This window comes from Ictidomys tridecemlineatus, chromosome 15 (assembly GCF_052094955.1).
Source record: "Ictidomys tridecemlineatus isolate mIctTri1 chromosome 15, mIctTri1.hap1, whole genome shotgun sequence".
Taxonomy (NCBI): Eukaryota; Metazoa; Chordata; class Mammalia; order Rodentia; family Sciuridae; genus Ictidomys; species Ictidomys tridecemlineatus.
Window position 1 is genome coordinate 5,098,008 of NC_135491.1, and position 14,014 is coordinate 5,112,021.

Below are 14,014 nucleotides of genomic sequence, written 5' to 3' on the forward strand. Positions count from 1 at the left end.
AGGATTCTGTGTTCTCGTGTCCAGCCTGAACTCTTTCTCCAGATCCACGTATCCACTTCCTCCTGCCTTCTCTCCACTTGTGTGTCTAATGCACACCCAGCCCGGCCTGTCCCAAGCTGAGCTCTGGCTCTGGTCGCTTTAAGCCCACCATGGCTCAGACCCCAAACACTGGCTTCATCCCTAACTTTTCTTCCTCTTCCTGTGGCATCTGTCTGTCAACAAACACTGTCTTTTCACTCACTTCTCCGCCCTGCACCACACCCATCTGGACCCCAAGTCCCCATCTCCTATCCCTGGCATTGCAACTGGCGAGTTTGTGCAGGAGGTGGGGTGATCACTGGAAACAGGAGAAACTCCTGTTGGAGAACAGTCCTCACAGTGCACTCAGGTAATGGCTCATCTTAGGCATCATCGGGACTGGGTCGTGGGTTATCTGGATGTTTGCTCAGACATTATTCTGGGTGCTTCAGTGAGGGCATTTGGAATAAGATGGACATTTAAATGAGCAGACTTTGAGTTAATTGTGTTGCCCTCCTCAATGTGGGTGGGCCTGGGCCTACCAGCTGAATACCTGAGTAGACCGACAGACCCTCCTGCAAGTAAGTAGATCTAATCGTTTGCTGACTGCTTCAACCTGGGGCATGAGTTTCTCTCTACCTTCAGGCTGGAACTGATATGTGGGCTCTTCCCAGCTCTCTTCCTGCCAGCTGTGGACTCCAACACCAATGGCTGCCCTGGGTCTCCAGCTTGCCAACTACATATCTTGGAATCTGTGATTGTGTGAGCCAATTCCCTATCCAGGACTTACCCTTATCCCTGAGGGACAGCTTCCAGGAACCCCAGGGGTGCCTGAAGCTGCAGATAGTGCCAAGTCTCCCACAAGCATTGAGAACTTTCACATTTTCCCTGAAGGGAAGAAATTTGCACTTCTCTTTGGCAAATCTAAATTGTTGACATAATTTTTCTTGTGCTCTGGGGACAATAAGTAAAGTAAGGGCTACCTGAACACAAGCCCATGAAATGGCAACAGTTGGTCTGAGAACTGAAATGGTTAGTAATGGGAGGGTAGCCTATACAGCTATGGATATGCTAGAAAAAAGGAAAATACATATCTTGGGCAAGAGAGAGCAGGACAGTACATGATTTCTTCACAGTGCTTAGAATGGGGAGAAATTAAAATTCCTGGATTGTGGATTTCTGGAATTTTCCATACACTTTAAATTTCTTTTTGTTGTTGTTGTTGTTGTTGGACCATGAAGCCAGGGAATGTGAAGATGTGGAATAAGAGGGACTACCACAATAAATACACACACGCACATACAATCGGTTCCGTTTCTCAGGAGAGCCCTGATGAATGCATTCAGCAATCGTCAAGTTCATGCAACAGCCTCCAGATCTCTCCACCATCTGGCCCAGGACAACTTCCTGGATCACACTCCCCCCTTTCCCATCCATCACTGTCCTGCCGTCACCTGGCATTTCCCATGCCCATCACCCAACTCCCTTGGGGTTCTAGAGGTGCCCTTTCCCTTGGAATGGACCACTTTGCCTAGACACTGAACTCACTGCCTTGCGCCCCTCCTGTCTTGACAGAGGGCATCTCTGGCATGTGGCCTTCCCTGGCCATGTTACCAAACACAGCAGATCTCAACAAATCCTCTTCGGCACTCCTGATTTCATATTTTTCCTAGAACAAATCATTCCCTGGGAGACTATGTCTCCCCACTGGAATTTCTGACTCACCTCCCAACCTGAACTTATCCTCTGCGGTATCTTGGTGCCCCGTGGGTGTCATGATGAACGAAGGAATGAAGTTCAGTGCCAGGCATCTCCTAGGCACACTACACACATGAATCATGGGACCCTCACACAGCATTTCAATGATTGCCTCTATTTTCCAGATGAGCAAATTTAGACACAGAGAGTGCAGGTGACTTTCATAAGGTTGAACAGCTATAGGCCAAGTCTGGGTTCCTCCTCGGGCACTTCCTCCAAACCCCTACCTACTCTAAGGCCTGATCTGGACATCGTCACCAGGCGTGAGGACAATCACAGGGTCAGTGACCCAAATCCAAGGGACCAGGAGACACCATGGTAACTAACCAGGAGGGTCCACATCTTCCCTGTTATGGGCCAGTTCACATCCACGTGGTGTATGTGTGGCTAAGGACTGGCCACCCTTCCTGAGGGGGGACACCCACCACCTGGACACAGCCCAGCCTCCCCTCGTCACAGCTCCTGACAGTGAATTTGCTCTTTGTTCCCCCGAGGAGACTCAATGAGCCTCAGGAAAGGGGGTCCCCACTCAGGGTTCTGGATCTTGAGTCTGGGCACATCCTCCACCCCCAGCTGTCCTTCCTCTTTCCCATCTGTATCCACCCCTTGATGATCTACTGCTGATTTACACCATTTTATAGGAGAAGCACTTCCAGCCTCCTGTCTGGACAAGACTCCACCCTCTGGGGACCTCAGCTCATCCCTGAGGCAACTGTAGGTTGGGGAGGCAGCTGGTCCCCAGCCCCACCTCAGCACCAGCAGCACAAGGCACCAGTTCCCCTTTGGAGGGTGACCACAGCTGTCACTCACCACTGGCTTCCTGCCAGGGCTTCCTCTGTCCTGCCCTACCCCAGCTTCAGAGGACCCTGGACTGGCTCCGGCCCTGGCACATGCAGGATGCTGCCCCTGCTGCTGCTGCCCTTGCTCTGGGCAGGTGAGTGGGCTGAGGGAGGGGTGGCCAGGACGGGGACGGGGCTGAGCTGAGCCTCTGTGTCCCCCCAGGGTCCCTGCAGGAAGATGCGGGGTACAAGCTCCAGCTGCAGGAGTCGGTGACAGTGCAGGCTGGCCTGTGTGCCCTGGTGCCCTGCTCCTTCTCCTACCCCTGGAGAAGGAAGGATCCCCCCAGCAAGCTCTACATCTCCTGGTTCCGGGAAGGGGACTGGACATACTATTATGGTCCTGTGGCCACAAACAACCCAGTCGTGGACGTCAGAACAGAATACAGGAATCGATTCCATCTCCCTGGGGACGTCAGGGACAACAACTGCTCTCTGCTCATCAGAGACGCCAAGAAGGAGGACACAGGAAGCTACGTCCTGAGAGCAGATATAGGACAGAATATAAAATATATCTACAGAGATAAGAAGCTGACTCTGCAGGTGACAGGTAGGCGGGGCCCAGGATGGTACCCAGGTAGTGAAGACCCCTGGATTAGAACAGGGTCAGGACATTAGAGCTGTCCCTGCTCTGGTCTTGGGGCCGGGTGCTCAGAGGTGGTACAGGACCCAGGGCCAGCTTGGACCCTGAGGCTCCAGTCACTCTCAGCGTCCCCCTGGGTGTCCCCTCTCTCTGGGGCCCAGGCATCTGGCTCTCTCCTCCTCAGCCCTCACAGAGAAGCCCGTCATCCACTCTCTGGAGCCTCTGGAGTCCGGCCGCCCCACAAACCTGAGCTGTCGCCTGCCGGGGTCCTGTGAAGGGGGAAGGCCTCTCCGATTCTCCTGGACAGGGGCGGTCACTAGCTCCATGGCCCCCGGGGCCCTCCAGTCCTCAGTGCTCAGCCTCACCCCGCGGCCCCAGGACCATGACACCAACCTCACCTGTCAGGTGAAACTGCAAGGATCTGCGGTGACCACGGAGAGAACCGTCCAGCTCAATGTGTCCTGTGAGTGCAGGAGGCCAGCGGGGTCCCCAGGGTATTGTGAGCAGGGAGTGTGTGTGTGTGTGTGTGTGTGTGTGTGTGTGTGTGAGTGTGTGTAGGAATGTAGAAGGATAAAGTCAGACAACTAGTTTGTGGAACTGAGCGCTTGGAGTCCAGGTTGGGGGGTCAGAGGGACAGCACCCCCCCTTCCTGATGTCCATGGCCACCTTGGGCTCCTCCATTGGCCCACGCCCTTCCCACTGCTCACTCTGAAGCAGGGCCCTGTCTTTCCTCCCAGATGCCCCTCAGAACCGCAGCGTCCGCATCCTCTTTGGAAACGGCACAGGTAGGAAAGTGCTGGCCCTCCTGGGCTGGGCTGGGAGGTCTCCACAAGCCCAGGGTTCAAATCCCAGGGATGGGAACCTCCCTCCGGGCCCTTGAGGGGGCCATCCCCCACCCTCAGCAAGGTCTCCCATGGACACGCCCAGCAACGCATTTGGGAATCCCTTTTTCTTCTTTTCCATTTTATTGCTGATGGTGATAAAATAAACAGGTACAAATTACCCTCCTGGCCACTTCTGTGAGTTGGCCTGGGCAGCACAGCGGTCCATTCACAGGGTCATGCAATGAGTCTGCAGAGCCTTCCCTTGCAGAACTGAAACTGCCCCTGAACAGACCCCTTCCGGCCACTGCGGCCTCTGCTCTCTGCCCTAGGCTGGCGCTGCGCCCTGCTCCCGCAGTCCTGTCCACCCCTCCCCCATGCGGGGCACCTTTCCTCTCATTGGCTCCTCCGTCCCCAGGGCCTCCAGTGGCCCCTCTCCCCACTGCTCCTGGGACCTCTGTTTCTCTTTCTCTTTTTGGGTGATCTCATCTCTCCTCCCACCCTGCCCTGATGCCCCCCCCCCTCTGGCCAGCTCCTTCCCTGGGCCACCAGCTGCACACTTAGCCTACTCCAGCCCGTGCCTCCCCAGCACCCCTTCCCTTATCCAGGGGGTTATCTGCACATGCACCAAGTGAGTGCCTTTCCCCCAGCTGTGACCCTGCATCAGTGAGTTCAAGACCTTTCCTTCTGAAGTCACTCTCCTCCTCTCCTTCCCCTTGGCCAGACCCAGCCCAAGTCTTGTCCTCAAACCTAGCCTCTACCTTCAGCCTCTTCCCAGCCTCCCTACCTCCTGTCCAACCTCTCCCGTCCAGGCCCTGCCTGATCCCTACAGGATCTTCTGGTCCCAGTGCTGCTCCTGTCCTTTCCCTCTTCACAGCTCCCTTCAGCTCTGCAGAACCTCAGGACAAAGCCCATGGCCTGCAGCCTGGCACGGAAGGCTCCAAAGTCCTGACCCTGCCTCTGTCCCAGCCTTAATGCTGCTTTGGGGGCACCTGGTTCTCACCGCTTGGTTGCAGATGTGTACATCTTCCTGGACCTCAGAGCTGGGTCAATTGCTGGCCCATGGCTCTCTGAGTCACCCCTCCCTGTTACTATGAGAGCCATCCTCCTCCATCCTGGCTCCGCCCACCTGTCCTTCTGCCCACCTGGCCTGACCCCAGGGCACCTCTATGACCGATCCCTTCTCAGTCCTTGCCACATGGTCTTGTCTTTCTGCTTGCTCAATGGGAAGAAGGAGGGAGCAACAGACCCGTCAGCTCCCTGCCTGCTGTGTCTACCCCCAGCCCTGAAGGTGGACCCACATCACTGTCTGTCCTGGAGGGTGAGTCCCTGCACCTGGTCTGCATGGCGGACAGCAACCCGCCTGCCTTGCTGAGCTGGTCCTGCAAGACCAGAGCCCTGAGTCCCTCCCAGGTCTCAGCGTCTGGGGTCCTGGAGCTGCCCTTCCTGGGGGCTGAGGATGAAGGGGAGTTTACCTGCCAGGTTCGACACCCGCTGGGCTCCCAGCACCTTTTCCTGAGCCTCTCTGTGCAGAGCGAGTAGCAGGGAAAGTGCTGGGGTGGCAACCTGGCCAGGTGTTTGGGTGGGCGAGGGCTGAGGCCTGGGGACAGAACATTACCCCTCCCCTTTCCCAGGAAGCTCCTCTTCCTGCCTGTGTGTCCCTGAGAAGCAGGAGGGCTCCTGGCCCCTGATCCTCACCCTGGTCAGGGGGGCTGTCATGGGGGCTGGCTTCCTCCTCACCTATGGCCTCACCTGGATCTACTACACCAGGTGAGCTGGCCTAGCCCTCTCCAGGGAGCCCGGGGAGGGGTCCCAGAGTTCTAGGAGGGCTGAGCTGTTCTGCCACCTGGAGCTAGATTTAAAGTGGCAGGCTCTGATCCGAGGCTCCTGTTGGCTCTGCAGGTGTGCAGGTGCCCAGGGGAGCAGAGCCAAGAGGCCTGGCTGAGCCCCCTACCCAAGACAGAGTGAGGTATGGACACCCAGCCCAGATGGACCTCCCTGCCAGCTTCTCCCTGGAGACCCTGGGCTCACCTACTGACCACCTCTTTGCCTCCTGCCTGCCCATCTGCCTACCCCACCCATCCCTGCTGGTCTCACTCCACTGCCTGATGGTACCTTCCTACCCCTTCTTTCCTGCCTTTCTCTTCCCCCTTCATCCCCAGCCCTGCAGAGGGAGTGAACTTGGCTCCCTGCCCCAAGACCAAGAACCTGCCATCTCAACACTTGAGTCTCTGGCCTCCCAACTTCCCGGTCAGCAGAGACCGGAATACACGTGGCGTCCTGAACCCATGACTACACGTGGTGTCCCGAACCCAGCATTTCTTTTCCAGTTGAAGACTCTACCTCATTATAATTATTGTAAAATATTGTAGCATTTAACTATGAGTACACACTTATTAAACAATGCAACATAAAAGATTTCCCTATTTACAATCTCTGCAGCAGTTTCTGGAACACAATTATGTCTGAACGTTTCATTCCATTTTGTTGGACGTATTTTAACTAAGGCTTGCTGTGCATTTTCTTCCTTCCTTCCTCTCTTTATTTGTGCTGGGAATGGAACCAGGCGCCCTGCATGCTAAGCCGTGCTTGCCGGAGCTGACCCCACCCTTCGTGTTCATTTTTTGATGCGTAAGGTCAGTTGAGTAAGAGGAAGATTGAAGAGCACGGTAGGCGGAAGTTCCCCTGTGGACACTTCTTTGACTCCACCACCGGGCGCAGCCTGCCGATGTCCAGCCCCCCACCCTTCTATGGCTCTCTGGGCCCTTCCAGTGCACCCACTTCCACAGGGGCCACCAATCCCTCTTCCAACCATATACTTCTGTATTGCCAGAGTCTGGGCTTCCTACCCCTGGTGGGATAGCATGGGGCCTCCCTCCCACCAGTTCTAGGATTGAAGGAGCGACTCTGCCCAGCCCCAAAGCCCCAGGCAATTTTAATACTTTTATTTTGAGATGGGGTCTTGCTAAGTTGCCCTGTCTAGCCTTGAACTTGCGATCCTCCTGTCCCTGGCCTCCGGACTCACTGGGATTACAGGCGTGTCCACCCAGCTGGCTCATGTTGACTCTCAATATGGTTTCTCTGTCTTATCCATGACATGACGTATACGGATAGTTCATTTTGGGGTTTTATATTGTTTTTGTATTTAATAGCGTATTCCATGTGTCAATGTATCCCTGGTAATTTACTCTTTCTAAAGGGTTTTGACATTATTCAGTCATAAAATAAAAAGAAGGGTCAGGAGTGGGATGAGGCAGCTACAGGGGAGGGTGAGGCGGGAGGATGGCAAGTCTGAGGCCAGCCTGGGCAGTTCAGCAAGATGCTGTGTTCAAAATAAAATAAGCAGAGCTGGGGCTGGGGCTCAGTGGCAGTGCACTTGCCTGGCATATGTGAGGCACTGGGTTTGATTCTCAGCACTGCACAGAAATAAATAAAATAAAAGCCCATCGACAACTAAAAATATTTTAAAAAATCGTTAAAACAATATAAACAAATAAAATAAGCAAAAAGGCTTGGGATTTGGCTCAGTGGTAGAGCACCACAAGGTTCAATCCCCAATATAGGTAGGTAGGTAGGTAGGTAGGGAGGGAGGGAGGGAGGAAGGAAGGAGGAAGAGAAGGGAGGAAGGAAGAAGGAAGGAGGAAGGAAGAAAGGAGGAAGAGAAAGAAGGAAGGAGGGAGGAAGGAGGAAGAGAAGAAAGGAAGGAAGGGAGAGAAGAAAGGAAGGAAGGAGGAAGAGAAGGAAGGAGGAAGAGAAGGAAGGAAGGAGGAAGGAAGAAGGAAGAGAAGAAAGGAAGAAGGGAGGAAGGAGGAAGAGAAGGAAGGAAGAGAAGAAAGGAAGGAAGGAGGAAGGAAAGAGGAAAGAAGGAAGGAAGGAGGAAGGAAGGAAGGAGGAAGAGAAGGAAGGAAGGAGGAAGGAAGAAGGAAGAGAAGGAAGGAGGAAGAGAAGGAATGAAGGAACGAGGAAGAGAAGGAAGGAAGGAAGCAGGGAGGGAGGGAGGAAGGAAGGAGGGAGGGAGGGAGGAGGTAGGAAGGAAGGAGGGAGGGAGGAAGGAGGGAGGGAGGAGGAAGGAAGGAAGAAGGGAGGGAGGGAGAGAGACAGGGAGGGAGGGAGGATAGAGGAAGGGAGGGAGGGAGGAAGGAGGGAGGAAGGAAGGAGGAAGGAGGAAGGGAGGAGGTAAGAAGGAAGGAAGGAAGAAAGAAGGAAGGAAGGAGGAAAGAAGGAAGGAAGGAAGAAGAGAAGGAAGGAAGGAGGAAGAGAAGGAAGGAAGGAGAAAGGAAGGAAGGAAAAAGAGAAGGAAGGAAGGGAGGGGGAAGGAAGGAAGGAGGGAGGGAGGGAGGGAGGAGGAAGGAAGGAGGGAGGGAGGAAGGAGGGAGGGAAGAGGAAGGAAGGAAGGAGGGAGGGAGGGAGGGAGAGAGACAGGGAGGGAGGGAGGAAAGAGGAAGGGAGTGAGGGAGGAAGGAGGGAGGAAGGAAGGAGGAAGGAAGGGAGGGAGGACGGAGGAGGAAGAGAAGGAAGGCCACCCTGGTGGCCCGGGGTAACCTGGGCGGCCCTGGAAGTGCTGTGCGACAAGGCAGACAAAGGAAGGATCCTGCGCTGTCTGTGGAAAGAGGATCTAAAGGAATCAAACTCAGAGGAGAGGAGAGCGGGACAGTGGCCAGATGGGGCTGGGGGGCCAGGGTCAGAGCAGCTGCCCCAAGTCCTCCTGGGCGTGTCCCTCACCTTCCAGGTGACTTTGACGGTGGGCGTGTCCCTCATGGGGGCGTGTCCACCACAGTGGGCGTGTCCACCGCGTGGGAGTGTCCATCGCCATGGGCACAGCTGGGAGGCCCAGGTGCACAGTCCTGCTCCTTCCTGGCTCTTCAGAACGCATCCGGTCCTCCTGTTTTGATTTAAATCTGTTCAGTGATTTCGGACTGGACGTCGTGTTGCCGCGCTCCAGAGTCAGCCCTGCTCCTCCCCGAGTGTCCTTTAGCAGTAATTCAGTTCAGGATAAACTGCGGCTGTCCCCTGGCCCCCTCCCTGCTGGGATCCCGCTGGCTGCCAGGGTGAACGCTGCTGCAGTGCCTGGTGCTGGACCCGGAGTTGTCCCCGGGCTGGACTTTCTCCTGTGGCTTCACCTTAGCCTGGCGTCCTCAGTTGCCCTGGGCTCGGCCCCAGCCTCAGGAGAGGAGAAGGCAGGTTTCTGTGGAGTGTAACCACCCTGCTTCGCACCTCAGCTCTGGCCGCGTCCTGCAGTTTCCTGCTCTTTCTTTGGTTGGTCCCTCCGCCCCAACACCAACACTTTGTTTTGTTTTGGTTTCTTGGACTTTAACCACTGAGCCCCATCCCCAAGCCTTTCTATATTTCATTTAGACACAGGGTCTCACTAAGTTGCTTAGGGCCTTGCTAAGTCGCTGAGGCTGCCTTTGAACTTGTGATTCTCCTGCCTCAACCTCCTGAGCAGCTGAGATTACAGCCATATGTGTCCTCTAAAAGTTATAGGTTAAAACATTTTTAAAAATATTTTTAAAGTTGTCGAGGGACATTTGTTAAATTAATTTATTTATTTATAATCAGCACTGTGACTCAAACCCAGGGCCTCGCAGGTGCTGGGCCAGGCCTCTACCACTGAGCTACAACCCCAGCACCATATAGGTTGAAATCTGAACCTCCCAGATGAGGTCACTAAAAGGTGGGCCTGAGTCCTGATGGATCTGCCCTCACTAATGGGGTTAATGGAGAGCAAGGAAGGTGTGTGCCACCCCTTCTTCCTGTGAGGACACAGTGAGAAGAGGCCATCTACACAGCAGACACGGAACCCCCTGGTGCCAGGATCTTGGACCACACTTCCTGGACACAGAAATGTGAATAATGAATTTCTGGTGTTTATAAATTACCCAGTCTCCAGTATTTTGCTAGAGGAGCCCAGTTGGATTAAGTCAGTTGTTCTTCTCTTTGATTACTGTTTGTACTATTTTTGTTGGAGGAGATAGACTGGACCTCAGTGGTGGAAGGAGAGTCCAAGCAAGAGAGAAGCTGAGCTCAGCTCCAGCAGATCCCTGGGGGAGTAGCTCGTCTTCCCATTGCTGAGGGAAGTTGTCTTTCCATACCATTCCTACAGACTTCACAATATTTACATATTGGAAACTAATTGATAGTTTAAAACTATGGCATGTGTGATCTTTTAATGAACAGCAATCACAATAAAATGCTAATCCAAACTACAATGAGCCTGTAATCCCAGAGACTCAGGAGGCTGAGGCAGGAGGATTGCAAGTTTGAGGAGAGCCTCAGCAACTTAGCAAGACCTGTCTCAAAGTTAAAAATAAAAATGACTGGGGTTGTGGTTCAGTGGTAAAGCACCCCTGGGTTCAATCCCCAGGACCAGAAGCAAAAGCAAAAGACAAGAAACAAAACGACAGTAACGTGACACTTCACGCTCATTGAAATGGCTACTGGAAAACCAAACCAGAAAATAACAGGTGTTGGTGAGGATGTGGAGAAATTGGAACACTTGTTTGGGGATGTAAAAGAGTCTAGACACTGTGGAAAATGATACAGCAGCTCCCTGCCCCGCCCCAAATAAATACAGAACTACGTGATTCAGCAACTCTACTCCTAGTAGATACCCCCCTCCACGTTGAAAGCAGAGGCTCTAACGGGTATTTGTGCACCAATGTTCATAGCAGCATTCTCTATGATGGCCAAAGCATGGAAGCTATCTGAGTGGCCACTAGTGCTTCAAAGAATAAGCTGAAGGTGCACACACAACAGGACCTAGTACCAAGCCCTAAGAGCCCCAGTGCAGGCTCCAACATAGATGATTCTGAAGACACCATGGGAAAGGACCAGTGTCTCCCTCTACTCATAAGGGCTGTGCAGCCAGACCCACAGAGACAGCAGGAAGAAGAGTGGCTGCCAGAGGCCCAGGGGAAGGGAACTGGGTGTTGGTTGATCACAGGTGCAAAGTCACCGTTTGAAGATGAAGAAATTCTACTTGCCCAGGAAGTGAATGTATTGAATGCTACTGAATAATATACACACAAAAATTGTGAAAAGAGTAAATCTTAGATAATGTATATTTCCCCAAGTAAAATATTTTTATAGATACTGTAAATCAAACAAAACAAAAATAGAACCTAGGTATCCTACCTGAAGGAAGCCAGCTTGAAGGAGGGACGTCATAACACCTAGGTTGTCCCTCAGCTCAGCCCGTTCCCCCACCCCCACCCCCCACCAACCCCCCAGCCTTCATAATTGTCCCCTGCTGCATGGACTCCACTCTTATTCTGGAATGCTCCTAGAGGCACCTGCTCACCTGGTTGCCAGGAGTCTAGGACTTTGGGCTGCACTGCCTCTGTCCTCCACAGGGGGAGCCCTGCAGTTGACAACACTGCCTTATCCAGCATCCTATCAGTTTCCTCTTCAGCTCATCCTCCCAAATCCTTCACATCCGAAATTATCATTGATGATTGCATCTCATACGAGTCTCATGTCAATAAAGATATCATATACCTATGTAGGGACTCTCTCAGAGATCCATTACCATTCTTGCATGTGAAAATGGCTGCTGCTCTGGCCCCAGTTCAGTGATTTGGGTTCCTTTACATTTGATGGGCACTCTGCCCTGAAGCAGGCTGGTCTGGCCTCCTCCCTACCCGGGGCCCAGCTCTCCTGCTAGAGGATATGGGGTAATTTCCTTCTCTGCCTCTTTATCCGTGCCTTGTGGTGTCTGGTTGCAACTTCCTCTCCCTTCACCCACTCCATTTTTTTCTCGCTCCTAGTGCACAGGACAAGGTATGGGCCTATGGGCATAAGACTCTTTGAAAGACCTATACACTCCTGCATGAGGTGTGCCTCTAGTTTTGGGTGGGACTGAGGCTGGAGAAGCTGGGGGGGGTGCGGTTTGAGGCTGACTCTGCAGGTATCTCTGTCTCTCGTCCCCAAGGACAAGCGACCTTATTCTCTGTACCTTCTACTCCTGGGATCCTGGAATCCTGAGATCCCAGACACATGGTTACTGTGTTCCAAGGACCCCATACAAACAGGGTGAAACTATAAAATACAAACGTCAAGGTCAATGTCACCTCTTGAGTTTCCTCCAGGACAATAGCTGCTTTCTATATGAAGAGGGTGTGGTATGCTATACACCTGTCAACCTAAGGAATCACTCTGATAGTGACAGGAGCATCAACTCTCCAAAACGGATAACAGAGGAGGAGACTGGGGTCAGGTCATGGATGGAGTTAAGATGGGATCCCTGCTCATCAGGTCCCTGGAGCTAAATGGAGAGGAACCACCTTGTGTCTAGTCCCAGAAAGATGCTTCTCCTTCCCGTGGAGAACCTGAGACCCACTGCTACTTTATCCAAGTCTCAGGGGTCACCTAGTCTGAAGGTTCCCATCAGGGGCCTCCTTTGTAAGTTGGAGTGGCCATGGCGAGAACCATCCTCTGTAGCATGGCCTGTGGGCCTGAATTAGGCTGTCCAGCTCAAGGCAGGCAAGATCTCTGAGGTTCTGGGCCAAGGGCAGGTGCAATGTGGGGGTCATAGGATCCCTGTTGACCTCCTGGGCTAGGCCAGCCTGGACCTCAGAGCCTCTGGTGTCCTGGCACATCTCTCTGACCCCCAGTGCAGTTCAACACCAGCCTCTGCAAGTTAGCAGACACTGTCTCAAAATAAAAAATAAATAAGGCAAGGATGTAGCTTAGTTGTAGAGGTGATGTTTCTGCACTGTTGTTTCCAAACCCATTAACGTGGCATATCTTCAGTTTCTTTGCACCTTGAATGTCCTTAATACAGGTGCTCAAGAGGTGGTGACACCATGGTTTTGTTAGATAAGCCTCTAAGTGCTTAGATATGTTCTAGTTTTATCATAATTTTTGATGTGTTAAGTAAATTAAGGCCCAAAATAATCATTTTTTGCATTTTATTTAATTAATTTTTCAGTAGAATGCATTTTGACCCATTGCACCCAAATGGAGCACACCTTCTCATTCCTCTGGCTGTCCATGGTGCAGAGCCGCCCCCGGAGTGTGATCATAATGTATAGGGGTAGTAATGTCTGTCCCATTCTACTATCCTTCCCACCCCCACAGCCCCACCCCTCCCCTCACTCCCCTCTGCACAAACCCAAGTTCCTTCCTTCTTCCCTACCCCTCTCCCCACTATGGATCAGCATCCACTCATCAGAGAGAACATTCGCCTTTTGGGTTTGGGGTTTGGCTTATTTCCCTTAGCATGATATTCTCTAATTCCATCCATTTACCTGCTAAGAGGCACATTATAATCTTTTTAAAAAATTTTGTTTCTAGTTGAGTATCAATGGAGTGCCTTCATTTTTGTTGTTGTTGTTGTTGTTTATTGTATGTGCTGCTGAAGCTCAAACCAAGGGCCTCACACATGCTAGGCAAGCGCTTTGCCACTGCGCTACAGCCCCAGCCCCACAATATAATCTTAAAGATTTCTTTCTTTCTTTTTTTTTTTTTTTGAGAGCCAACAGCAGTTCCTGAGCTGGGCAGCTCCAAAGCAAATGCTTTGGGGGCTCCACGGAGGGAATGCAAGGGGGTGGCATCTGGGGGACAGACACAGAAGACAGCAAACGTCCCTTGGCCACAGTTGTCCAGCTGACTTTGTGGATCTATCAAAGGTCCCTTAATGGACCAGCTCTGACCTTCTTCACAGCACATAGCTCACACTTTGCTTTGCAACCCCACATCGAGGGGGACTCAGGTCAGTGACAGGCAGAGCTGGTTTCAATGGCTCGGGATCCTTCAGACCTGGTCCCTGTTTGTGGTTTCCTCCCCCAGACACTATTGCCAACAGCAGCGTTCACAAGATCCCGTCTCTGTTATTCCTGTGATACGGAAATACACTTAATTTCTGTAGTTGGACTAATCTCTGGCAGCTTTGCTGACTCCCCTCTTGAGCCCCAAGTTCATCTGTATGCACTCCGGGGTTTTTCTGTCTGTGCATCACATCCTTCATGAAGAAAGTCGTCTTCTTGTCTTTCTGCATT

The 14,014-nt window shown here is 52.6% G+C and overlaps 1 protein-coding gene across 4 annotated transcripts; it reads left to right on the forward strand.

Moving 5' to 3' along the window:
- Window positions 1-2,282: 2,282 nt before the first annotated feature.
- On the forward strand, window positions 2,283-6,457 carry LOC120888058 (sialic acid-binding Ig-like lectin 14). Of its 4 annotated transcripts, none has more exons than XM_078033062.1 (8): window positions 2,283-2,710; window positions 2,779-3,162; window positions 3,380-3,658; window positions 3,933-3,980; window positions 5,248-5,550; window positions 5,651-5,786; window positions 5,919-5,985; window positions 6,179-6,457. In XM_078033062.1, exons 1-7 carry the CDS (start codon window positions 2,674-2,676, stop codon window positions 5,959-5,961), a joined length of 1,230 nt encoding a protein of 409 aa, XP_077889188.1. In that variant the 5' UTR covers window positions 2,283-2,673; the 3' UTR covers window positions 5,962-5,985; window positions 6,179-6,457. The 4 variants fall into 4 exon arrangements, with proteins under 4 accessions (XP_077889188.1, XP_077889185.1, XP_077889186.1 ...); XM_078033060.1 differs by having other exon boundaries at window positions 2,407-2,710; window positions 5,248-5,337; XM_078033061.1 differs by having other exon boundaries at window positions 2,414-2,710; window positions 5,251-5,337.
- Window positions 6,458-14,014: the final 7,557 nt, after the last annotated feature.